The sequence below is a fragment of the Malaclemys terrapin genome, chromosome 6, assembly GCF_027887155.1.
Source record: "Malaclemys terrapin pileata isolate rMalTer1 chromosome 6, rMalTer1.hap1, whole genome shotgun sequence".
Classification (NCBI taxonomy): Eukaryota; Metazoa; Chordata; order Testudines; family Emydidae; genus Malaclemys; species Malaclemys terrapin.
In genome coordinates, this window is record NC_071510.1 from 61,539,988 (window position 1) to 61,566,745 (window position 26,758).

Sequence of the window (26,758 nt, forward strand, 5' to 3'; positions counted from 1 at the left end):
GCAGCAGTGACTTGAGGAGGGATGAGAAGTGTGCATAGCCTTGTCTCCACTCCCTACTCACTGGCCAGCACAGCTGAGCCAGCATGTTGTGGGAGGTAGTAATTTGCAACTGGTATGGCCAGCAGTAAACCCTGAGGAGTAAGGGGCAGAATTGAGGGGAGTGTGACTCCCTGAGAGGCAACTGCTGACTTGGGCTGCTCCTGAGGCAGTGCAGCTACCCATCACCCCTTATTATGAACTGTGTCATGTGCCAAAATATAGCTCTTTCAGATTAAGCATATTTAAATTTAGGAAAAATACAAGTGTGTGCATAATAAGCCTAATCTTTTATTCTTTGTGCATCCAAAACCCTAGAGGGTGAAATCCAGCCCCCACATAAGTTAGTGGGAGTTTTGCCCTTGTCAGTAATGGTGTCCGGATTTCATCCTTGCTGCCTACAGAATTGGGCTTGTTTATGTTATGGACTTTTTTCTGATTTCCTTGAATTTATGTACATTTACTAACAGGGACAATGTAGACAAGGAGTTTGGAATGAAGACTAATCAGTTGGGACCAAATTCTGATAAACTGAGTTACCATGAGCAGGGCCTAGAATATTCACATTGAAGTCCAGGGCACTCTGGTCAAATAAGGTGCTAGTCAACATGATGAACAAGGCTAGGAGAATGTGGCCTTTGGGATGAAAGAAATGACACACGTTATATGGCCAAGCATTTAACCTTCAAACTCGTGGACTATACATGTGAAGTGATTTTTTTTTAAAATGACCCTTTAACTCTGCCTATCTGTGCTAACTCCATGAGAGGCATTTAGAAAACCCATGCAAAAATCCTTTTAATAACCACTCCCATGGCATGGCTTTACACAAAAGATCGATGTCAAAATTAGTTTAGCGGTGCTTAAGGTTATGTTGAGCTGCATTTGACATACTTTAACGTACCTTAATATCCTTAAAGAGCCTCAGCATTTTTAATTGGAGAGAGATTTAATACAAACCACATGTAACTTTACAAGGTAAATTTCTTGTGCAGCAGAGTGCAGGATTTCACTTCATCATTCCCAGCAGTAGAATCCTGCAGCGCAATCCCTGTATAAAACTTTGGATAATATGCCTCTTTATATCTTAGAAATTCAAAGTGAAAGCTGTCAAAGTGAAAGCTGAACTCCGTCTTTAAAGTGCGTGGTGCCCAGGGACTGCAGCACATGTCACATGCAGTGAAATCTTATGTGCTGATTAGAGACCCCAGAAATACTTAGGGTTGCGTTCAAGATGGCCATTATTCTTAATGTTCTTGCCTATGTTGGTTTAATTCAGAACCTGGACATTACTTTAAATCCATGCAACCAAGAACTCAGTTCTTCATAAAACAATTTCCGCTGCTGCCTGTGGCCACAATAAAACTGCTGAAGCTGAGGAGTTAATGTACAGTGAGCCAACACTTATGGCATATAGAGTAATGGAGCATGTACACTGAAGGCCAGGGTGTGCTTGACTCCTGCACAGACGCACTGCTGAGGAGAATACCGGGAGCCTCCCACTCCTTACACAGCCATTTCTTATTGCAGTCCCTCTGCTTGGGAGAGCTCAAGGGTTTAATCTTTTGTATCAGATGTACTTAGATTTTCAGAAAGCCTTTGACAAGGTTCCTCACCAAAGGCTCTTAAGCATAGTAAGCTGTCATGGGATAAGAGGGAAGGGCCTCTCATGGATTGGTAACTAGTTAAAAGGTAGGAAACAATGGTAGGAATAAATGGTCAGTTTTCAGAATGGAGAGAGGTAAATAGTAGTGTCCCCCATGAGTCTGTACTGGAATGAGTACGATTCAACATAGTCATAAATGATCTGGAAAAAGGGGTAAACAGTGAGGTGGCAAAATTTGTAGATGATAGAGCTACAAAGTGATCTCACAAAACTGGGTGACTGGGCAACAAAATGGCAGATGAAATTCAATATTGATAAATGCAAAGTAATGCACATTGGAAAACATAATCCTAACTATACGTATAAAATGATTGGCTGTTACCACTCAACAAAGAGATCGTGGAGTTATCGTGGATAGGGCTCTGAACATCCACTCAATGTGAAGCCGCAGTCAAAAAGGCAAACAGAATGTTGGGAATCGTTAAGAAAGGGATAGATAATAAGACCGAAAATATCATATTGCCCATATATAAATCGATGGTATGCCAACATCTTGAATACTGCGTGCAGATGTGGTCACCCCATCTCAAAAAAGATATATTGGAATTGGAAAAGGTTCACAAAAGGGCAACAGAAATTACTAGGGGAAGAGTTTCCGTATGAGGAGAGATTAAAAAGAGTGGGACTTTTCAGCTTGGAAAAGAGACGGCTAAGTGGGTACATGATAGAGGTCTATAAAATCATGACTAGTGTGGAAAAAGTGAATAAGGAACTATTTACTCCTCCTCATAACACAAGATCAAGAAGTCACCAAATGTAATTAATAGGCAGCAGGTTTAAAACAAACAAAAGGAAGTATTTCTTCACACAACGCACAGACAACATGTGGAACTCTTTGCCAGAGGATGTTGTGAAGGTCAAGACTATAACAGGGATCAAAAAAGAACTAGATAAGTTCATGGAGGATAGGTCCATCAATGGCTGTTAGCCAGGATGGGCAGGGATGGGGTCCCTAGCCTCTGTTTGCCAGATGCTGGTAATGGGTGATGGGATGGATCACTTGATGATTACCTGTTCTGTTCATTCCCTCTGAAGCACCTGGCATTAGCCACTGTCAGAAGACAGGATACTGGTCTAGATGGACCTTTGGTCTGACCCAGTATGGTCGTTCTTATGTATGTGTAACACCGACAGACCCCAGTCATTGGTGGGCAGGGTCAAGCCTGGGACTTTTGGAGCTTAGCCTATGAGCCTCTACTGCATGAGCTAAAAGCCACATGGTCCTTAGCTAAGGCTGTAGCAGAGTCATTAATCTCTAAGTGGTCTCAGTGCCACTAGAGGGGACAGAACACCACATCCTGGAGGTGTGTGGGTCACATATGCGCCCCGCCTACTTCCACGTCAGTCTGCTTCATGGACTAGGAGGATAGGGTAGCCTATACTCTGGGTTGTTTGAGAGATTTATGCACAGTCCCTACAGTGCTTCCCATGGGGTGACATGGCACCTATCTCAGGACACTATCTAAATGGTCCTTATTGTGCATGGGTTCAGTCCCACTTTTCTTAAAGTCCATGTGATTTTTGTCAGTAACTACAATGGCAGCAGCATAAGCCTGTTTTTATATTTACTCTGTAAAGAGTTTCATATTTGAAGCAGATAATTCCATGGTACTCTTCACTGCATACCAGTGCCATGTACATAGAGACACCAAGAGTGATCTCACTCTAGATTTGGTCCTCCACACAATACCAAATACTGCCAAAACTCAGCTTGAGACATGGAAAAATTAGAGTGGGGATTTCTCCAAATTTCTCCTTAAGCAGACACCTAATGACTTGACCACAATCAGACAATCAGCACTTGCAGATTTTGAATGTAAGAATAAGTTGAGGCTTTAACTATTTAAATGTATAATAACTAATGGTCTATGAGGCAACTGCCCTCTTCCTGTTCCTTCTCAAGACTCATTTCTGCTGCAATGGTTACAAGAAATTGGCCAAATAACAGTTGGCCAGGTTGAATGGCAGTGGGGGATATCTGACATCAGTCACCTCAAAGAAGGGTGAGAAATGATTCAGAATCAAGCTGTGCACAATGGGTGAAATTCACTTCTTGGAACTTGATCCTGCAAAGAGAGCCATGTGGTGGCTGGGGTTTGCTTGCACGGTTGTCTTCGAAGGAGTGAGGCTTTAGCTCGTAAGCTCTTTGGAGCAGACACTGTGGTGGTCTTCTATGTTTGTGCAGCATCTAGCGCATTGGTGTTCCAATTTTGATTGGGGCACTTGGGCATTGACACAGTACAATTAAATAACAGAAGCATAAGAGGTTTTTTTAGTAGCAAGTACTTAACACTGTGTGAGAAACAATGATTTTTACCTCTTGTTTTTGTTTTTCTTTCAGATTCCTTTGTAGCACTGAATGGTAAGGATGTTCTTAGTCACATCATTTCCTAACTGTGCTGCTCAATTTTGGAGGGATCATCTTACTAACCTTTTAAATATTGTCATGCCTTGATTTTTCTATAATGTTTTTTCCTAATTTATTTTTTTCATAGCCATTTCAACTCCTTCACCAGCTCATGAAATATCTTACAACACAGTGTATGGTCAGTTTATTGATATTTTTAAAAATTCTCCCTCAGGTCCTTGTGTTAGCTGGTAGACCCCATTGCCCAATAGAATTTTGTCTTTTTTGTTTTGTTTTATTGGGGCCTGATTCACTAATCTTAGGATTATTTGTGCTTTTTGACATACAATTTTCCATCTTGCACCAAAACTAACTTAATTGAGCTAAAACAATTTATGGCCAGTCTTAATGGTACTCCAGATTCAGAACTTTTAACCAAGCTGACCCAAGCATGCTTCACCAGAACATCTAGATAGAGTACATGGTACAGTGAATACATTTTGTCTATTCGCTGAGGAAAAATAGGTAGGAAAATAGGTCCATCTAGCCAAGTATCCTGTCTGTGACATCAGCCAGTACCAGATGCTTTAGGGAAAGGAGAAAGAAACCCAATCAAATGAATGCTCAGGATGCGTTTGGAGCTTGTGGGTTATGGAATAACCTATCCATAAGGAAAATTTCTTTGCAAGCCTCATTAGTTAGAGGTTGGCTCATGCCCTGAAACATGAAGGTTTCAATTGCTTCCAAACTTTTGGACTGCCTTATTCTTTCTGGTGCTTCCATGCTCTATGTAACTCCCTAACTTCCTGGTGTTGCCTGCTCCCAGCAAGCCATCTGAAAACAAAGGGCTTCACACTAGAAAGTTCTAACTTCCAGAGCCAAAGAATTAGTCATTGCTTCCACAACAGATCTTCCTCCAATGGCAGATATCCAAAGGCTGTGAGTGACGTATGGTATTTCTCCCAGTTAAGGCAATGGCATATTCCCATTGACTTCAGTGTGGCAGGGTTGGGGCTTAGTGATCAGACTCTTATCAGGCAGCACTGGACTAACAAGCCCTGGACGAACAAAGTAGATCAGAATTGGGACAAAATTAGCACATGCTCTGCATCTGCAAGTGTTTTCAGTGTTATTCTTCCAAAGCATATAGCAGTAACTGACGAATAGTAATGTTTCTGAGTCTGAAAAAAAAAATTGCCCTGTGTATAGCACTGATGTTCAAAAATATTTTGATTGGCAAATGCATTGGTACTCCCACTCATATGAAACAACGCTTTACAGCAGGGCTGTGGAGAGACATCTTATTGGTTTTGGACTGTGGTGGAAGCTGCTTTTTTCACCTGACCAAAGAGTCATGAAGATGGCCCTCAGGGAGAAGCATCACAGCCCCAAAGGGTGTGTGTATTTAAAAAAAAAAAAAAAAATCACTCTGATGTCTGTATCTCCCTCTCCCAAACTGATTTATTGCATTAACATTTCAAAAAAGGATCTTATTTATCTGGGACTATGGAGAAATGCTACCCAGTGCTAACTTTAAGTCCCAATCACACCTTATCTGTCACCTAATACTAATGACATGCCTGGGCCAAATCCTGATATGCAGTCATTAGATCAGTGAATTTCTCTTATTGGTGTAGTTAAAATACAAGTGGTGACATTATGATGTAGTTGACAGTCCTTCTTCCCTTCTGCTTTGCGCTCAAACTACCAAAGAAAAGGGGGTTACAAAAATCTCGTACATGAAGAGAGAAAACTCACAAACATACAGTAAAAAAACAGCCTCATGTTAACAATTCACTGTATAGACACACTTATGTTTGGTATTTTAACTGAGCCAAATAAGTCATTTTAGCATGAGAAGAAAAGTATACCCACTTTAACTAAAATTATATAAACAGTGCATTTGACTGTTATTGAACATAATTAAATGCAAAATTAAATGGCATTTCATTATGGCTAGAACCTTAGAATGCTGGTATATATGAGCATGTCAATCAAATGAATGCTCAGGATGCGTTTGGAGCTTGTGGGATATATATCTATCTCCAAAGGCATCTGAAACTCCAGAGTCACAAGAAGGCTTAGGGCTGCTTCCTCTCATACTTGTTTTACACCATTGTTACTCCACAAACTTTACTGGAGTTACTCCTAGTTTATGCCAGTGAAAGTGAGAAGAGAGTCAAGCCCTTAATCTTTGTATTCTTGGCATCAGCATCCTCCTGAATTTAGCAGATGGGGCAGCCTCGCATGATCATCTGTAAACAAGTGATAAAGTGCAAAGCTCATATCGATAACTGTTCATGCACATTCATTTTTCCATGCAGAAGGCCACTCTATGAAGGTCAGCTATATATGGAACAAAAACCACATATTTAGACGAAAGGCTAGGATTCTTAGCTTAAAGCAAGCTTTCCCCTGTGCAAAATTGTATGCAACTTAATTACTTTTGGAAACATCAATTTTTAGTGAATTGGGCCCTTATTTTACCCCCTAGCCACATTCCTTTCTCCCTCTGTAGTATTGATTTAGCCTTTCCCTCTAATTGTCTAATTAGGTTGCTATAGTTGTTAATAGGATAGTGTGTGGAGCATCTTAATCTCTGGAGTCTTAACACCTTTTGCATATTAGAGCAACTATCAAATCCATATTGCATCCCCGACACTGTGTTAAAGCTAAAAAAATCATCTCTTCGTTTCATAAAAACATGGTTAGAATGAGTTGTAATTACAGAAATACAGTTCTTCTGACTCATCGTCAGTGCTCACAGACACTAACCATATTACAGCTTCCAAATTCCTCAACACGCACTTCTCTAGTTATATCTGCTTTCTTGTTCTTGCTGTATTATTGTGACTACAGACTTGCAAACGAAAAGCTTTACAAATTAATCACTAAATCATTTTTTTTCAAACAGCATGTGTCCTTAAACTTCTGCTTTCAAAATCAGTGCTTGAGGAGCACCATATATCTGCAGTTGTTCAGATGGGGGTAGTTTAAAACAACAGGAGAATCTTAATGAGGAAGTAACTTTAGACATTTTTTAAACATAAGCCATGTTAAAATAGAGCTGTTGAGCCTGGTTCCCATTATGCTAAAGCCACTTTGCATTGCTGTAGTTGTGTAAAAAGGCTTTAAAGTGGGTGTAAATATAACTTAAGGCCACTTTATGCAGGCAGCGTGGAATAAAGTAGCCTTAGTGTACTTGAGAAAAAGGCATATTACATTACATATGACAGTCATTGCTGAGGAACAATCATCACAATGAGTGAGTCACCCCTGCACAGAGGGGCAGCACTAAGCCTATGCAGCACTTTTAACCCTTATTTTCAGTGCTTAAGTAACACATACGCCTATGCAGTGCACCATCGTAAATCTGAATTTCACAAGGGACTAATTGTGTCAACACTCACAGGGCACGATGAGACTACTCAGGGCAGGGGTGGCTCCAGGCACCAATGCATCAAGCGTGTGCCTGGGGCGGCAAGCCGTGGGGGGCAGCCTGCCGGTGGCTGGGAGGGCGGCAGTCAGGCTGCTTTCGGCGGCATGCCTGCGGGAGGTCCGCCGGTCCCGCGGTTTCAGCGGCAATTCAGCGGTGGGTACACCAAAGGCGTGGGACCGGCGGACCTCCCGCAGCATGCCACCAAAAGCCGCTTGACTGCTGTGCTTGGGGCGGCAAAATACATAGAGCCGCCCCTGACTCAGGGGAAAAAACTTTGTGCCCAGCAGTAAGTGTTTGCAGGATCCAGTCTGAATCCAAGTGGGAAAGGTTATTATGTTCTAATCTGCTGCTGCCCCTCGCTCAGATGGAAGCAAATGTCTCTCAGCTACATGTAGAAAATCATTTCTCAATGCATACTATACCAACACTTTAGTAACAGAGTGAATAGACTGACTTCTTGCATTTGTGTGAAACACTTCTCTACCTAACTGCCATCTGGTACACATTAATATCATCATATAGCTATAGATTTCTATTACAAGGAGTTCTCCATGTATTTGTAGCATATGGTTCAGGAACACTTTTTGTAAAGAATGTGTCCCTCAGGCATATCTTTCCCCTAGATTACCGTATTAAGAAATGTTTTTCCTTAACTATACTTATTGCATTACCATAAAATTGCCCCTTGAACACAGCTAAATTGAAAGTGTCTGCATGGAGATGGGGGCACAAAATGCATATCAAATACAGGTATAAATTATGACTGCTATTTGGCAATGCTTTCTCCTCAGTCCTTATCAAGCTAGGACTAACTGCTTTCTTATGTTGAGTGCAGCATTATTTGTAGGGCTGATCAAATATTGTACAGTATTGCAGTGGTTGAATAGGGTGTCAACTTGCAGTCTGGAACCCCATGAATACTGGCACTGTGGTTTTGTATTTAGAGAAAAGAAGCATGGAAGCTCATAACTTCCACTTTCTAGGTTGTTTCTGTCCCGTTGCTTCTTTTATTTCTTTGGGATGAGCACAGGAGCCTATTGGCATAAAATGGTATGGTCGAAAAGCCTTACAGTTCCAGTATATTCCTAGTTTAAGAAGGCACATATTTTCAGTAGCTGGCTCCATACTAGTCCCTTTGCATAGAGGCAGCTGTTTGGAATTCTTGGAGACAAGGCAGCAAATTTGGTTCAGAATCCATCCATGTAACTGTTACCAATATTTCCAGCAATGCTCTTGGCTTTATAGAAATCTTTAGAAGTGGATAACCACTTAGCTTCTCTTTTTTTATTTAAGCAAAATTAAAAAAGCTTATTTAAACAAAATGAAGCCTCTAATTTGCAGTATTTTAGAAAGACAGATAGTGGAACCACACTTCCTGTCATGATAGATTAAAGAATAATACAGTGCCCTTGTCAGTATCATCCTTCAGCCTGGGGTACACTGCTAAATTAATCTTGTTAATGATTAGCTGTAGCATCTCAAGACTAGATCCATGGTAAAAACACTAGAGCTGACCTCCTTTCCTGCAAATTGTATCAGTTAAATACAGGCAATAGTTACATGCATGTCTTGTGTTAAATATTGTTCAAAGTGCTGCTGTGTGTAACCCTATGTGATGACTCAAAGGACCTCCTCAAAAATATAGGGAGGCACAGAGACATTTTCTGTCTCTCCACAATAATTAATATTCAGTAGAGCGCCTTTACATCATAGCAGGAACTTAATAGAGCTGCTGCCTTTTCACTGAATTCATTTGCAACTCAACCTTGTGAGGTGGATAAAGGACTATTTAACCCACACAGATCAGTTCTCCACCAAATCCCAACTAAATCCCACTTCATGTGAAAATTGCCTTGTGCCTGGCTGGCCATGTCTCATGAACATGTTTGTTAATCTGAACCATGTCAAAAGGTGATTGCCACAACCTGTATAGTTAAAAACAGCAATAATGATCGCAGAATCATTATAAAACTCCATGGAACTATAAGATTTAAGATTGTCTCCTGTAGTGCACGGTAAATTGCAGTAGCCTGCATAGAAAACACAATGTGGTTTGGAGCCAAATAAACAGCATGAAAAAAGCTTTTCTTAAGCAGGAACAAATTAAGGTTTGAAGGTGCCTGGATTGATTTTTAAAAAAATAGTGTTTTATCCTTAAAGGGGGGGGGCAAATCTCACCTGGAGACTGCTGCAGGGGCCACTAGAGTCAGTAGATCATGGTCATGAGACAGGGGTATTGACACTTGTGTTCCTGATCTAGATCAGGTGAGTGGAGCCAGGACCCAATTATCTGTTTTTTTGCCAGCACTCCTACTCCCATTACAGGGACCCCCTTTTGATCATGCTAATGCGTCCATTTGGGCAGAGACCACTCCAGAGTATTAAAGTAGTGTTAGCGAATCATGGAGCTTATGGCTTTTCAGAAAATTGATACCATCATGAGAACATGGTCAGGTCCTGGACAATCTGTCCTGCCCCTGAGAGCACGAGGCAGGGATCAGCTGCCCTATCCCTGCTACAGTTAAGCTGTCATTCTCCTTAAGAACAGCAGCCTTGTCTACAGTAAATTTTCACCAGTTTCACTTTAAGTTGGTTTAAAACAATCAATTAACTTAAAACAGTGTGGACATGCTTAATTCAGTGTAAACCAGGCTCATATTGTTTTAGCTCAACACCCTACTGAATTAAGCTAACTGGACTGAAATTGTAGAAAGCATGCCCACTGCACCATTTCAACTCAATCAGTTTTAACCAAAACCTTTAGGTAAACCAGTGAAGTGTTAACTATCGTCAAGGCCCATGTCTCCCACTGACACAGGCACACACATGCCTGCTCTGACTACTCAGAAAGTAGTTTTTCTCACAGCTGCAAAAGATTCAGATGCTACATTTCCTTTGGGCAATGTTGTGAAAGGCTTTTGAAACATTGCTTGGTTTCAAGAAACCCTTCCAGCATTCACAAAAAACAAGGCTTATTTTATGCTCCTGAGTGACTAATGTGTGGTGTCTTCCCTAATTGTATTTGTAATGTAAATACAGGCCACTCCAGTTCACTAGTTCCAAGCACCACCACTTCTGACTCTCCAGCTCAAGAGGGTTATGATACTAGGGGACGTATGCTGGATTGGAAGGATCCGGTTGGCTCATCTGAAAACACAGATCCATATGCAGCAGTCTCATCCCATAATCACCAAGACAAGAAGGGTAAGGCCTTGGAAATGAATCCAGTGGTGGAGGGGAGGAGGGAGTGACTACAGTGTAACTAACTGCTTCCAGCTGGATCATGGTAGCCTGTAACAAAACTCCTGCACTGTAATTAAAAGCTTATTGGAAAGGCAGAAACAAAATAACCAAGCTTAGACTTAGTTCTCGATATTCATTGACTAAGGAAACCACACAAAACAAATGTGAGTGAGACTATGTGTGACTGGGGAAGTGTGGATTTAACCCTGTTTAAGCGTGATCTTCATGAGTTAATGATGAGCCACTTCCACTGCTTTATATTATCATTAACACACAGAGCTTCCATGGTGCCTTCCATCCAATGGTTTAAAACATACTGTAATTAATTTAGCCTCATCGCCCTGTAAGTTAGATAGGGAAACTGAGGCATGTAGCGATTTAGTGGCCACGTTTTTAAATGTATGTATGCACTGAAAAATGCAGAGAAGTGCCAGGTCAGATTTTCAAAATCACCTGGAGCTAGATCCATAAAGGGACTTAGGCATTAGGCGCTTTGCCACCTAGTGTAATCCTCAGCCTTGAGTTAGGTGCCCAGGCTTCTTATACAATGCATAGGGAGCGTTAGGCATCTAAAAAGAGATTCTCAGAAGCCACAAGCTGAATGGAGAGCTGCCTTTGCAAGCCAATAGGAAATGGTGAGACAGGGGATGCAATTTAGGCCCTGCTGCTCAAAGTTAGGTAGGCATCTAACGCTGGGCCACAGGGAAGCACCTGGCTCCATTTGGGATTCCAGGTAAACCCTCTCTTGAAGTTAGGAACCTAAGCCAGGCTCGCCATTTTCTCATGAGAGCAAGATCTCCCCACCTTTATACCAATAGCCCTAATAGTGAGTGATTAAAGCACTCACCGAGACCTGAGGCCAAGTCCTCGTTTCAAATCAGGCAGAGTGGGAATTTGAAAACAGGTCTCCTAAGTGACAGGGGAGTGTCTGGGTATTCTAGAACACTCACACCAGCCAGCCTGACCCAAACATTCTTGATCAGGTAGCCCCCAGCTGTCTTCTATATGGGTCCTGATCGGATAGGCATGCTCTGAGAATGCCCGGCAGATGAGATGGATGGAGAACGCCTCACTTGCGCATCCCACCATGGCTCAGGTATGAGCATCAAGGTGGCACCAGGAGTTGAGCAATTTTGCACGTGAACTAGTAGGAACTTAGGTGTTGAGGAAGCGTTACTGGCAGAAACATAGGCACCTGCAGGATTACGCAGCAGCTAAGGGGAGGTTTTGATAATCTCAGTGGCTGCTAAATGTTTGACTTTAGCACCTAAAGTGGCAGTAAGACATGTAAGTCCTTTTGTGAATCTAGCTCTTGGTGCTCAACACCCCCTGAAAACAATGCTTTTGTAAAATCCCACTAGGTGTCTGTCCGCATCTTTAGGCCCCTGAATACCTTTACAAATCTGGACATAAGGAACTTGCCGAACATGCAGGAAGACTGCAGCATGAAATAGAACTCTGGGACTTCTGATTTCTCATCCTGTGCCTTAAATATAAGAGCATGCTTCTGCCAATAAGTAATTGCTGGTTCCTGCAGACCCCATCTTCACATTCATTTCTTTGTCTTAGTTCTTTGATTGGCCCATCTCTTCTCACTCCAATATTATGGTAGTAAACATCAATCAGAACCTCAGAGTTTGGGATTACTCCAAAGTGAAACCCTTGACAAGTGGCTGTAGTAATCCTTCGTGAGCCTGCAAGCTTCTCGTACATTGCTGCTGGGCCACCCTGCCTTTATGGGCCTTGTGCTTTGATTTATTGTAAAAGCAATTAGCTCTTGCTATGGTAACAGCTGCAGAAATGTTTGCTTTTCTGTCTGCCATGTACTTAAAGAAAGCAAAACAAAATGACTCAAAATGATAATGTGTGCTTTACCTTGAATCCTTAATTCCTCTGGTCAATAAATCTGGCACACTGCAAATGGCAGATAAGTAATTGGCTTCTTTTTGTTCATCTCTCTTGATAATACACACTATTTTGAGCAAGTGCTTCTGTTCCTTCTCTACTACACTACCCCCAAGAGAAAGTGTTGGCCTCCTCCCATCCACTTAGACAGATGTGTTTACCTTTAACTAGGCCTGTATCTGTAATGGGGAAAGGATAACGCCTGGGGGCTAGCCAGCTCCTCAGCTGGTGGACATTGGTGTAGCTCCATTGATGTCTATGAAGATATGATGAATTACACCAGTGGAGAATCTGGTCATTAATGTGCCAGGGAGGAATGCAGAGGTGTGTGTTAATATTAATGGCATTTGTTATGTGTGGTTCCATGCATCACAACTGTTTTGCACAGCAGTACTCTTAATGGTCAGAAGGCTACTTCTTAAAAGCATCTTGTATGCCAGGAGCAGCTTTCAGAAGAGCGCACAGTAAAAATATTAATAAATGTATAGCTATTGGGTTGTAAGCCTTTTTGCTTCTAGTCACTGACTGATGAGGTAGCTTGCACTGTATAGTTACCTCCCCAGGGAGCGACGGTTACCAAAGAGTCTTCTTAGCACTTGACAGGGTCATTTAAATATCATGCATTCGTTGGGGCTTAATGATGAATATTGATAAAGCTGGAAGTAGTCTACACAAAAACAATGGTGGCAGAGGTGACCGCATGGTTGTTTACCATTACCATGTACTTGTGTGCTGTTACTCCTTGCCTTGCCCAATCAGACCCCAGTTAGGTCCAAAATTACTATTGATCCAATATTTTAAAGGGCAAAGGAATGAGTTGTTATGCAAAATTAAACCAAACAAGGTTACGTTTAATATTCATTTATAAAGTTTTTTGTTTTTGTTTCACTGTGTGTTTTTTTTTCCCTTCACACGTTTACAAAAAAAACCAAAAATCTCTTTTATGTTTTTAACATTTTCCTTTTGTTTTGCAAAGTGCTGTGTGGTGTGGTTGTGTTTATTCCTTTGGAAGGTATTTTCTTTCTTTTCTTGCACTCACAAACGACTTCACTCTAATTCTACTGAAACCACTTGCTACTTTATTTTCTGTGACACTGGTGCCTTGATGATGTCACATCCATATGTTCAGCTGTTAATTCAGCACAGGCATCTTGGGGAATATCTGCGGGGGTGCAAAGAGGGGGTTCTTTAAATGGGTTGACTCATGGGAATGTGACATTTGTGTGCCACAGCTTTAGTAGCTAAATATACTCTGGAATTGTTGTTTCTGAGATACCTCACATTTCTTGCCAAAATGAAAATGTGTAGTGCACTTCATAGAGTAGGAGCTGTTTGTTGCCATCCCAATGGCCTTTTCATTTTGGCCACTGAATAATCTGTCATTGATATTGCAGAATGAAAAATTAATTGCGATTGGCAAACTCCACCATTTTTTCTTCTCCCAGCCCTCTCCAAAAAGAACACATTTCCAGAGTGTGCTTTTGTTTGTTTTTTCTTGCTGTGTTTTAATTTAATTCTTTGTGTTTCTCACCTCTGTCAAAACAGTAGCTCCTCACCTTGCAGTCTAACCTTCCCTTCTGCTGCCATTGTACTTAGTCTCCCTCCCTCAAGTAATAAAACCAAGCTCCTTGTGTGGAATATTCCAAGGCTTTACCCTGTTCACTTTGAATCGTACGACAGTGCTGTATCTATGTATGGTCCTACTAACAAAATGGGGAGTAGATACATAAATCTATTAGAGGGTATAAATGAAGAAAATGAAGTAATTTTCTTCAACCGTAACTGACCTTGCCCTTCGTTGCCCTACTGGCCCTTGTCTACTGTCTTCTGTCCTTGCTGCCTTTCTTTAGAAATGCCTGATATCTTTCAAGTCCTAGATTCATTAACACAAACACAGTAAACACTCTGTTTTCTCTCTCACTTGCTAGATGGTTGGAGCCTGCCCTTTAATCAGATTCATAAATTAGATGCAGTCGTGGCTTCTACTTTCTTGGTTTTGCCAGTTTTTATTCTGTCTAATTCAAGCAATAGAGGAGTTAACTGCTTAGTCCACTGAAAGATTAAAGTCCAGGGGTTATTTTTAGCAGTTTTAATATTTGTCTCTTGCATGGTTAGGTGACCCTGACACCCTTCCTCTCTTAACAAACTTTTTGTTCAGTGTCTACACCTCAATAATAGTACAAAGCTGATTCAAAATAAGAGGTGAGGTGTACAAATGACAAGAGTAGCCAGTACATTAATTAGGCTGTCAGGGATGCAACCGTAAATATTATATATGTTGGAACCTCCTTTTTTCAGCTTCTCTTAACAATATTTGCAAACCTGTCTCTGTCACACAGTTTCTGTGCACCATTCTGAAGTAGTCAGCTAATAGCCACAGGGAGGGCAAAGATTTTACATTTCAAGAGTCCGTCTAAAAGAAAACATTTCCTTTTGCAGGAATAAGGTAGTGCTGTTACTATTATTACTACTATTTGAATGATTTGCTGAGTGTTGACACTATACTTAGCCTGGGGAGTTCACAAAAATAAAGCCAGACTCTGCTCCAAAGACCCAAAATTATGTGAGGTTTCAGGTACTGTCATGATAGGAGGGATTGAGAAGGTAGAAATCCAACTGGGGTTTTAATGGTTATTTACTGAAATCCTGTTCACATTGAAATGAAAACAATAACAACCTACAGTAAAGATGGAGGCTCAGCTTCATTTTGTATAAATTGAGGCTAATGATGCTGTACCCCTTAGCAGCATGGGTGAATTTGGCCCAGAGAGTACATTTAAATTTACTCTATTTTTACATACATTTATTTTGATTTATTCAAGGTATGGAAGGATTCCAAACATGTTTACAAAAGAGCAGTAGGGGAATTCCTTATTATCCTGCTGCCATTTTGTAATAACTCAGAAGTGGATTCTGTGTAGCACAGAATTTGTCCAGATCATCCTTTGAGTTCAGTGTTGTCTTTTCAATTTCCAAGGTCAACAAAATATTCCTTAGCCAGTCATAGTTATGGGAATATCAGAAGTGACTGACCCTTGCTAAAAATTCACTTTAATCAACGAAGTAGCAGCATGCACGATCATTTCCAGGGAGCCAGGAAGGAGACTTGTACTGAAGATGTACATGACTGGAGTAAGCACTACATTTACACCTGTTGCTCTAGATACCTGTTTTTAGTATCCCTGATCAAAACCAAACCCTTGTCCATACAATACTTCAGTTTCACAACATTTCTAACTACGAAAAACAGAACCTAGATGCTGGAGAAGCAGTGAAAATAAAGACAGTCAGGGCTTACCCTTTAATTTGTTACTCTGCTGGTGGAACTCTATTCCTAGACTGCAATCAATTAAAACAGAGATATAAAAACAGTGTGACAGAGTGGAGAATCAGCCCTGACTATCTGTATCTCCATTGCTTCTCCAGCATCTATCGGCAGTTCGTGGAGAGAGGTTTGAAATGAAGTTAGTTATAATCCAAGTAATATTCTATTCCATACTGGGATTTCAGTAAAGTGTCTTGAGATTATGCAGGATTTAGTCTGTTTAAATCTTTTATGTATCTCCATGTAGATTAAGACATAATTATTTTTCACATTTGAATTTCAGTAGAGGTTGTTTAGAGGAACCTATTCCTAACAAAACCCAATAGATTTTTTTTTCTTTAAAATGTTCTTAAGTGAATTTGCATCAAATTGTTGTAAACAGCCACGTTTATAAAAGGAATAGTATTCATGTTTGTCACATAATGGGTCTTCATCGGAGCTGTAAGAAATTTTCTTTTAAAATAATCAAATGCTTGTCTGGAATAGTCCTAATAAGTGGCTTGTCTTGGGGAATTGGATGGCTTGGGGATTTGGCAATGGGATTCAGAGCTTTTCGACTCCAGTTTGACTGCGAACCAGGTCAGTACTAACAATATAATCACCATATAAATGGAGTTAATGGTCTCAGTGCAGTTCCTAATGGACAGGTGTCCTCATTGCAAAAGCCACAATCATAACTGGCAGCCTCAGCAAAAGGGTTGACAGCTAAATGGAGCTGGAAGCTGAAATATCCTAACACCTCAAGAAGTGGTTCCTGCAGTTCAGATTTAGGCACATTAGCAGAGCAGTGTGGAGAGGCTTTTACTACTGACACTTCTGCTGTGTGTCCAGAATTATACAATATAATTTTTTCGCCTATTGCATCTTTCATCGCAACTCTAGACCAAAACATGGTAGAATAACAGTAGTCACAGAAGGGTAATAATTAATAGCAAGAGGCAGAAATTAAGGGGTATAGGTGAGAGAGGAAAAGAAACATTTTCAGCTGAAAGTGGAAATGAGATGAGAAACTGATACAAGAGAGATGAAGGAAGGCTGTTCCAGACAATAGACTGTCTTAAGACTTTATTTCAATGAAACGTTCTCAAGACTGTATCTGACAGATGGTGGAGGGAAAGAGAGTAGACTACTGCAAGGTAAGCAGAGTAGATGAGAGATACAAGGTTCATGAATAAGTTTTAAACCGAAAGAGGGAGGCGGTCATGTAATGCAGAATAACAATTTAGTAGCATCTCCCTTAGCTCCTGGCTGAAACTCTTTTAGATCTTCATTTGAATCACAAAATAATTGATTCCCCAACTGATACAATCAAAGCTTTCTAAACAATATGTGGACTCCTTTTGGAGTTGTAAGAAAGAAAGCAAAACTCTCAGCGCTAAAAGATGGGAGAAGATCAGGAAGACAGCCGAGAACCATGCTTTCTGCAAAATGCTGTATCTGGTAACCAAGATCATACACGGAATTGCCTTACACTTGACCACAGTAATTAATTTTAAATCAAAACAGTTCTACAATCTTTCTTAGCTAATTATGAAATCCATCTACCCTTCCAGCTAATTGGTCTAACAACTGAGGAACCATCAGTAACAATGTATGTATCAGCTCAAATAGCAACAGAAACCTGTCAGCCTACTCCGAGGATAAAGATGAAGATATGAAAACAAAAGCTGCCAACTTAACATGACTTCTGGGTCTCCCTGGAAGAGTGGGGAAAAAAAGAGCTTTTTATCTGAAAGAACATCCAAACTACTGGATCTACAAGTAAAACATTAAAAACGGAGCTCATCAGGTGTCAAAAGTGGCTTCAGGAGACGAGTTCTCCCCCAACCTGTAATTATCCACTTACATAGCTTTAAAAGCCTGCAATCCATTGTAGCCACATTTGACAACTGACAAGCTCTATTTTTAAGGTTTTGCCTTTTTACTTTTAGCTGTAGTAGCTTGGGGGGTCCATTCAGAAAAAAGCTCTTAGAATTAGAGTTTTCCCCTCTTTCAGGGAGCAAGAAATAAAGATCTCCCTCCACCAGGGAAAAACTGCAATTGACACAGGACTTTTCTCCATCTTTGCAGCAAAAGATGCTGCATCCAATTCAGCAAGAATCAGGGTACCAGATATATTTCCTCAAGGACTACGTTCACAGCTGCACTCTCCTATCGGGGCAGCTGCATGATGGAGCACAAAGGGTTTGACTTTCTGATTCTGGGGCCGGTTCTACACTAATCCTGAAATATTTTCAGATTGGGAATGGCTGTAAAGTACATTAACTGGGCTGTGGCCCCACATGGTCATCACAATATCAGAAAATGGCCAGCGAACAGTTGGAGGCAATGATGTAAGTGCTGACTACACCAGCTCTATGATAATTATAATGGCTTTATGCTAATTGGGGGGTTATCAGGCAGCACAAAGAGGTCAGGTCTCCAGGAGAGAATCTGGGCTTTCCAACTTAAAAACCATGAAAAGGCTCTAAAATTCAAAGACACTTTAGAGCAAATAACATAACTCTAAAATGAGTCTTAAAGAACTTTTTTGTGTTAAATTAATGCCAGTATGTAATTAAAATGGCAATACTTTGTTAAATTAAAGCTATTTGAATAATTCATTTTTCTTATTAGTTATATAGTATGTGCTTAGATTCAGTGATTATATTAATTAATAGAGAACATCTTCTGTAATAATTTTATGACAACCCAAGTGTTGATTGAGAGCAGCCTACACTTTCCATATAGCCTACAGATTATTTACTAATTGCCTAATCCTAAATGAAATACCACTTCCATTCTTTTCATGGCGATAAACTTGCCCTGACCATTTTCAATAGCCTTTTTCTGCTGAAATTCCGAACTATTGATCCTTACACTTGATTAGGATTATGAAAAAAGAGATAAATTTAGATGTCTTCTTTCACTCAAGGATGTATCTTAGTTTCCTGATTAATGACTAACACACTTAATTATGAAAGTTTAAGTAGCATAATTCACATTTTGCCATGGTTTATTTTATTTAATATTAAACACAGAAAGCCAGTTGCATTGCACCTGATAAGCAATCTCTCCTACAAATGTCCTTGATTCAGCAAAGTACTTCAGGCTGCAGGGTCTGAGCAGGATTTTCCCTGCAATTGCTCCTGGTGGGTATCAGGCACTGTGGCATTGGATAGCACATCTGAGAGCCAAGAGACGGTCTCTCCTGTGCTCTCAATGCCCCTTCCTCTCCCCCCACCATCCCTCCCATGGAGGAGAAAGAAGTAGCAGCAGTCTGACTGAAATGCAGAGGGATGAGGAGCCTGTGCAGTTTCATTCAGCCATCTTGTGCATATGCACTATGATAATAATTATATTTAAGAATACTGTTAAATTTAGAAATGTAATTTAATAAGTTTACAATAGATTAACCATCCACTAGCTCACCTAGAAGCAACATTGTTCATAGCGGCGATTACTTACCCAAGAATTCCTTTGTTACAGCCATGAAACAAAATACAACCTCCCACCACAACTCTTTTGCAGTTGCTAAAATTCTGTATTTCGACTATTAAAGGAATTAACCATCTAAAAATGTAAGTAAGTTCTCTGCACTCTAAATTGAGGCTATATATCAAAATGTCTCTAAACATAATGGGGTAGATCCTCAGCTGATGTACATTGCAGTTTACACCAGCTGAGGAACTGCCCCAATAAAGTTAAAAAAGTTGGCTGGAATAAGTATTTGCTGCATCTAAGCAACTTCTTGTAAGAGAATTTCAATAAACCATTTACCCTTACCCTGAGTACTTCAGTCATTGCTGGTGAAAAAGGATGTGATCACTAAGCTTCTGGCATTAATTTTACTATTTAGTCCCCAGAGTCCTCAACTGTGGCCGAGGAGCACACAGCCACAACTCAGGAGAAGCGGATAGTGTAAAGCCACCATACTGCTCCCTGCATCTTGGTCATAGCTGTGTGTTGGGCCACAACTTTCCCATATTTCAGAGCTGCTTGAAGGTTGCTCTTACTTATGCAAGGTGGCCAGTAACCCCAAAGGACCCTTAAAACTATCCAGGGAAGCCCCAACCACATTCCCTGGGCTGAGTGAAGAGGAGGTGGCATTAGAGCCACCACACCAATCTTATGCTACAGTAGCATTCATCTGCACTGGAGTGATTTTTCATAGACAGTTAAGGCAGCTTTGTCTCTCCTGATGAATTTCTCAATTTTCTATCAGATTTATTTACTAATTATTTCCCTTAAATAAATACTAAATTCTACTTTGTAGGAGATTTTAATGCTATATTAAAGTTAAATCTCTCCCTCTAAATCTCTTAGCTTCTAAGATAGGTGTAATACTCATCTCAACTCACGCACCAATATATACCTTGCTAGAAGCCTAGGATCTCAACGACCAGAATTACAAATGGAGAATCCTCTTTTATACATATTAAAAAAGTAAAGCGTTTTTTCACTAAACATCGGAGCAGATCCTCAGCTGGTGTAAATTGTCATATGAAGCTATATTTTAAAATAAATGGCAGTTGACAGCAGTCTCCTCATGAGTTTTTGAGAAGTATTTAAAGCATAGAATTATTGTTTCATATATGGTACAGCTATTTTATCAGACAGTCAATCCTGGATAAGAAACTGTACTCCTTTTAAGGACCACTGAGGATGGGTATTTTTCACGAAACAACAGCTCAAATGAAAATGCAGCTTGATAACATTATCACATCTAGGGCCCAGGCAGCTCTTTTGTATGCCCAACAATGATTTTTTGAATTTGAAAAAAAAGACCCCTGAATGCTTCCAAAAATATGCCATCCCACTAATGATTTGTCTATGATACTTACAGTTGTGACAGAAGAAAACAAATGGCGTATTTTTAAAATTCTCTTAAAAAAACCCCAAACTCCCCTATGTTATTCTTGCCCATATACTCCTACAAAAAGACTGAGGAGCAAGCGGTATCATTTGAAGCAGTGCTATCAATGTGCATAAGAAAGTGTAAGGGACCTCACACATGACAACTGTCCCAAGTCCAACGGCTTCAGTGACAAGTTCCATGACAACTGTCCCAAGTCCAACGGCTTCAGTGACAAGTTCCATAAACCTGTTCTAGAGAGTCAACTGACAGATATTTGAGTTGTTCTCTCCCTCGTCAGACCAGGGAATCTTACCCAGTTCCAGTTTGGAAGCCAGTATAACTGCACTCTGGGGGAGGGGGGTATTAAAAAAAAATAATATCATTCACATCAATTAATTTAATAATAAACTACTGGGAAAGAGTCTTTTTCAAAAGGTGCTGTCTAACCCTACCACTACTAATTTAAACTGACCAATCTGGCTATAGTCCAGGGATGGCCACAGGTTATAATATTTGGTAAACACTAAACATCATTCATCACATCAAACTAACAATAATGGCCTTGTAGCGTTAGATGCTCTAGTTCAGGGGTAGGAAAACTTTTTGGCCCGAGGGCCACATCGGGGTGTGAAACTGTATGGAGGGCCAGGTAGGGAAGGCTGTGCCTCCCCCAAACAACCTGGCCCCGCCCTCTATCCGACCCCTCCCACTTCCTGCCCCCTGACTGCCCCCCTCAGAACCCACCACCTATCCAATCCCCCATGTTGCTTGTCCCCTGACTTCCCCCTCCTAGGACCTCCCATCCCTAAGTTCCCCCCTGGACCCTCACCCTCTATCCAACCCCCCCTCCGCTCCCTGTCCCCTGACTGCCCCCCCAGAACCTCCGCGCCATCCAACCGACCCTCCCCCCCCACCCTTACGATGCCGCTCAGACTGACAGGAGCTCGCAGCTCCGCTGGAGCCAGCTGTGCTGCCCACATGGCAGCATAACTACAGGGAAAGGGGGACAGCAGGGGCTGGGCAAGACGGTCCTGTGGGCCGGATGTGGCCCACGGGCCATAGTTTGCCCACCTCTGTTCTAGTATTACATAGGTTCTATGGAACTATCTGTTTGTAGTACTGGAGAAATCTAATTTCTAACATCATTTTAGAGCCTCCATCATGTTCTACATTTCTTCATGTGTATTCTTTATTTGAGTGGCACCCAATCAGACTCTCTCAATGGCTCCATGTCTAGTGGGCAGCTGGTATCAAGCGGAGTGCCCCAGGGGTGGGTCCTGGGGCTGGTTTTTTTCAATATCTTCATTAATGATCTGGAGGATGGCATGGATTGCACCCTCAGCAAATTTGCAGATGACACTAAACTGGGAGGAGTGGTAGATACTCTGGGGGGTAGGGATAGGACACAGAGGGACCTAGCCAACTTAGAGGATTGAGCCAAAAGAAATCTGATGAGGTTCAACAAGGACAAGTGCAGAGTCCTGCACTTAGGACGGAAGAATCCCATGCACTCCTACAGGCTGGGGACCAAGTGGCCAGGCAGCAGTTCTGCAGAAAAGGACCTATGGGTTACAGTGGACGAGAAGCTGGCTATGAGTCAACCATGTGCCCCTGTTGCCAAGAAGGCTAACGGCATTTTGTGCTGTATAAGTAGGAGCATTGCCAGCAGATCAAGGGACATGATCATTCCCCTCTATTAGGCATTGGTGAGGCCTCATCTGGAGAACTGTGTCCAGTTTTGGGCCCCACACTACAAGAAGGATGTGGAAAAATTGGAAAGAATCCAACAGAGGGCAACAAAAATGATTAGGAGGCTGGAGCACATGACTTATGAGGAGAGGCTGAGGGAACTGGGATTATTTAGTCTGCAGAAGAGAAGAATATGGGGGGATTTGATAGCTGCTTTCAGCTACCTGAAAGGGGGTTCCAAAGAGGATGGATTTAGACTGTTCTCAGTGAGAGCAGATGACAGAACAAGGAATAATGGTCTCCTGTTGCAGTGGGGAAGGTTTAGGTTGGATATTAGGGGGAAAAAAATTTCACTAGGAGGGTGGTGACGCACTGGAATAAGTTACCTAGGGAGGTTGTGGAATCTCCTTCCTTAGAGGTTTTTAAGATCAGGCTTGACAAAGCCCTGGCTGGGATGATTTATTTGGGGATTAGATGACCTCCTGAGGTCCCTTCCAACCCTGATATTCTATGATTCGCAAAGAGGGGCAAAAAGCAAGTTTGGACTCTGTAACTTATTCGGTATGCTCTCACCATTGAACCGCTTGCAAGCACTACAGAGACTCTGCAGAGATTCAGGGAATCAGAATCCATAATAAAGAACATAGCTGTTTTTGCAGATGACATCCTGCTTTATCGTCACAAAACAGTTTCCATTCAGTGCCTTAAAGAGGTCTTGAAAGCCTGCAGCATTCTGTATATTTTTTGCTAAATATGGCCAAGTCAAAGGTGATGTGCTTAGGCACTCATTCAGCAAGACGCTAATTAATTTTCCATGCCAGTGGTCCTCTGAGAGATTCATATGCCACAGGGTACAAATCTACAGTTTAACTAAGATAATATTGCTAAAACTGCACCCCCTTGTAAATATCTGACATCAAGACCTTCAAAGATGAAATAACTTGGCATTATCTATGTTTGGCTGAGAGAACTTAATAAAAATGAATGCCTATCCCCATGTGATGTATTGCCTACATGTCCACCACATTCTTCCACCTACATGGCATTAAAAAGACCTAAACAGAATATGCAGCAATTTTATATGGCATGGAAGGAGACCAATAAACAGCTTGTTGAACCTCCAAAGACCAAAAAAAGAAATCCTCTCCATGGAAAATTCTGTAGTAGATCAGACCACATCCTGTCCTAAGGAACATTTACAGATATGCAAGAAGCCTACCAGGTACCTTGGTATAACACCATCATTCTCATTGACTTCCATGGCATGCAGGCTGCCAGGTTTTCCTCCAGGAGAGGAAAACGTTGATTTTAAAAAATGAACAGAAACAGAAGCTTTACAAAATCAAGAAATCCAAAGAGGAAAATTTGAACTGGATCCTGAAATGAATGGAAAGCCGGGGAAATTGTTTGAGGATGACGATTGGGAGCATACTGCACATAACAGAGTCTGGAGACCTGGGACTGGGCAGGAAGCCATAGAGAAGGGAAGTGTAAGAGTCAAGGTGAGAGGAGTGAAAGGCATAGATGAGAATTTCATTAGAGGTACAGACAAAGCAATTAAGCCATGACATACAGTGGTGAAAACAGATTTGCAGACGTGGGAGATCTAGGAAAATAAGAGTCAAGAATCAACATTATAAGCAATAGAGGGGGTGGAAAAAACATGTCTGAATCATGGCATAAGATCAAGGTCATCAAGTTGTGCTTCTGTTTGGGCCTCTTACCCAACAGAAATATTGCTGTATTTGAGATATTTAATAAAATAAAGCTAGATCAAAGGCAAAAGTTTACTTGATCAAGGCAGGATAGAGAGTGTGGAATCTCTGAAAGTGCTAAAAGATATGCATAAGCAAGTATCATCAGGATAAATATGGTGGACAAGTTTAAAGGTACAGGGTGAAGGTAGAAAAATGCAGAGGACCGAGAATTTGACTATTTATAGAGTTCCATAGGTGAAAGGGTTTCAGTGTGCAGATGGAACCACCAGCCCAGTTGGAGAATGAAGTGTGAGATAGATGGGAATAGTACATGACAGGATGTCTAACAGAGAAAATGTTCAATTGCATACCTGTGCCACACGTGTGCGAGAGAGAGAGAGAGCGCGCATACCTGTAATTATTTCTGTTACTCCATTGTCTGGATTTGAACTGGTGTAACTGATCATAGAATTCAGCTCCTTGTCTTCTATTTTGAGGTGGGAACAGAAGTGTAGATATAAAGAGGTGTTTCTGTAGTGTGGGCATTGCTTCAAATTCAAAATGATTTAATACTCACTGAGTTTATTCAAGGTCATAGGGCGTGCAATAAGGAGAGAAAAATAACAAGCGTGATATCACCTATGTACCAACTATTTTCTCCTCTCCACCTGCTTGCTTCTGTCCTCTGATTATTTCTAAGACACAGTCATCCAATCTTTCCTTTTACTGAACAATAAATAGGAAAATATATTTTGATTCACACATACAAGGCTTTAGAGTAAAGCTTTGAGATCAGGTCCTTTACCATTAGCGGAGAAGCAACTAAAATTTCAACAATCGTATTTGGTTTTTATCACAAAATACATAATAAATATTGTGATTTTAATTATATGAAGGATTCACAGACGTCTCACAGATTTTCAAACAGTTTTCCCTTTCACCCTTTCTTTGCAAGAGCAGAGCTAACTTAAGGCCTGATTCTGCAACCCTTATACACAGACATAGTCCAGTTGAAGGCACAAGGACCATCCCCATGACCTAAGGGCCACTTGCATGAGAAAAGGTTGCAGGATCAGTCCTTTAGTTTTTTGACAGCTTAACAGCACTCTTGATGGACTTCAGAGGATTTGATGTACAGGGCACAATCTTATTAATTAAACATCTGGGTATTCAATAGATACTTCATTAATTAGTTCAGCTGTGGCCTCTTCATTCACACTAGTAGCTTGCCTTAAAAATATTACTTTCATGTTTTGACTTGAAAAGAGGATTGGAGTGGATGAGGAATCCAATTTATGATTTTGGGTCACACACACACATGATGATGAAAAATTAACCCCGATTCTTCCTCAAGTCTGCTAGCCAGAGCAGATTCTAGTTTCATAGAGCTATGCAGAGCTACTTATGCTGACATTCAGCAAACTTGAGTTTTCCCCACTGTTCAGAGAGGTCATAGATCAGAATAGGCTGTGTGGAAAGAGAAGAAGCGCAAGAGAATTTTTCAGTGACAGCTTCTCTTTTCTTGACACTGCACATAAGAACTGCCTCGGGAGCGGCACAAGGCCTCCCAGAATACATAATGCCTACTGCTGCCTTCATATAGGAAAAAAGCTCAATTTATTCTGTGCCATGAGAGGAGTTAACATGCAGTGAAATGGGAACGGCTAAGATGAGCGATGCACATTGCATGCTACAACAATTACTCTGGAGCCCTGAAATCATACATATTCACAGAAGCACATGTAAATCTAGTTCAACTCAGCTGTGAGAGGATCCCCTGAAGTAAACTAATAAAGAGCAGCTAAATATCTTTAAGCTCATCTCAAGCACTGTAGAAAGATCCTAAAATGTGCTCACAGATTCTTTTACATCAGAAGAAATTTAGACTTTTTCTAAGAGGCTTGTATTTTAAGATGCAAGGCAGCATAAAGTTTCTCTCTTCAAAGAAAAAGCTACAAAGGAATTAATTTTCCTGAGGATTTGAATTTTATTATACATTTTGTTTTATCTTTTGCAAGCGCCCATATTTTATTTTTTTCATAGGAAACACAATTGTTATGCCTTTTCTTATCAAACACACGCATCTAAAATTACCTTTGCTCAGGGTGAAGAGTGAAAGGGGAGAAGTAAGTACAGTACTAAAATCAGTAAAATTCACAATGAACAGCCACTGAATACCATTAGTCATTGGGGGAAATGGTGTCAGGCAATTTCTACTGTAGGGATTTGCCTTATGTCTAACCTTTGGGACAAATTAAAGTGTACAGATTTCAGAGCTGTAGTTTCTCTCTCATAAATAATAGATCCAGTGGAATATGTACTTTGAACCTAATGTCAGATTTAAAAAGGTCAGTAAATTAGTTCATTTGTGGAGGTACCACTCACAAAACAGAGTATAAAAAAATCGAGACAGGCCAGGCCTCCAGTCTTTACTCAGACACACTTCCTTCTTATTCAGGCAAACCTTCCACTGAAATCAAATCCCTTTGATTTCAGTGGAAGATTTGCCTGAATAAGAACTTCAGGATTGGGCTTTTAATTCATAACTACGTTACAAGCTTTTAAAGAGAGAAA

At 40.9% G+C, this 26,758-nt stretch overlaps 1 protein-coding gene across 4 annotated transcripts in view; it reads left to right on the plus strand.

Annotated features, from left to right (window-relative positions):
• SEMA6A (semaphorin 6A) overlaps positions 1 to 26,758 on the plus strand; it is a 138,899-nt gene that overhangs the window by 93,986 nt on the left and 18,155 nt on the right. For 2 of the 4 annotated variants that reach the window (XM_054031759.1, XM_054031762.1), the window contains exons 17-18: positions 4,044 to 4,064; positions 10,528 to 10,692. In XM_054031759.1, the coding sequence (XP_053887734.1) occupies positions 4,044 to 4,064; positions 10,528 to 10,692 (186 nt within the window). Of the gene's footprint in view, positions 1 to 4,043; positions 4,065 to 10,527; positions 10,693 to 17,514; positions 18,382 to 26,758 lie in introns of those variants that run through there. The other 2 variants (XM_054031763.1, XM_054031761.1) reach the window with 2 other exon arrangements.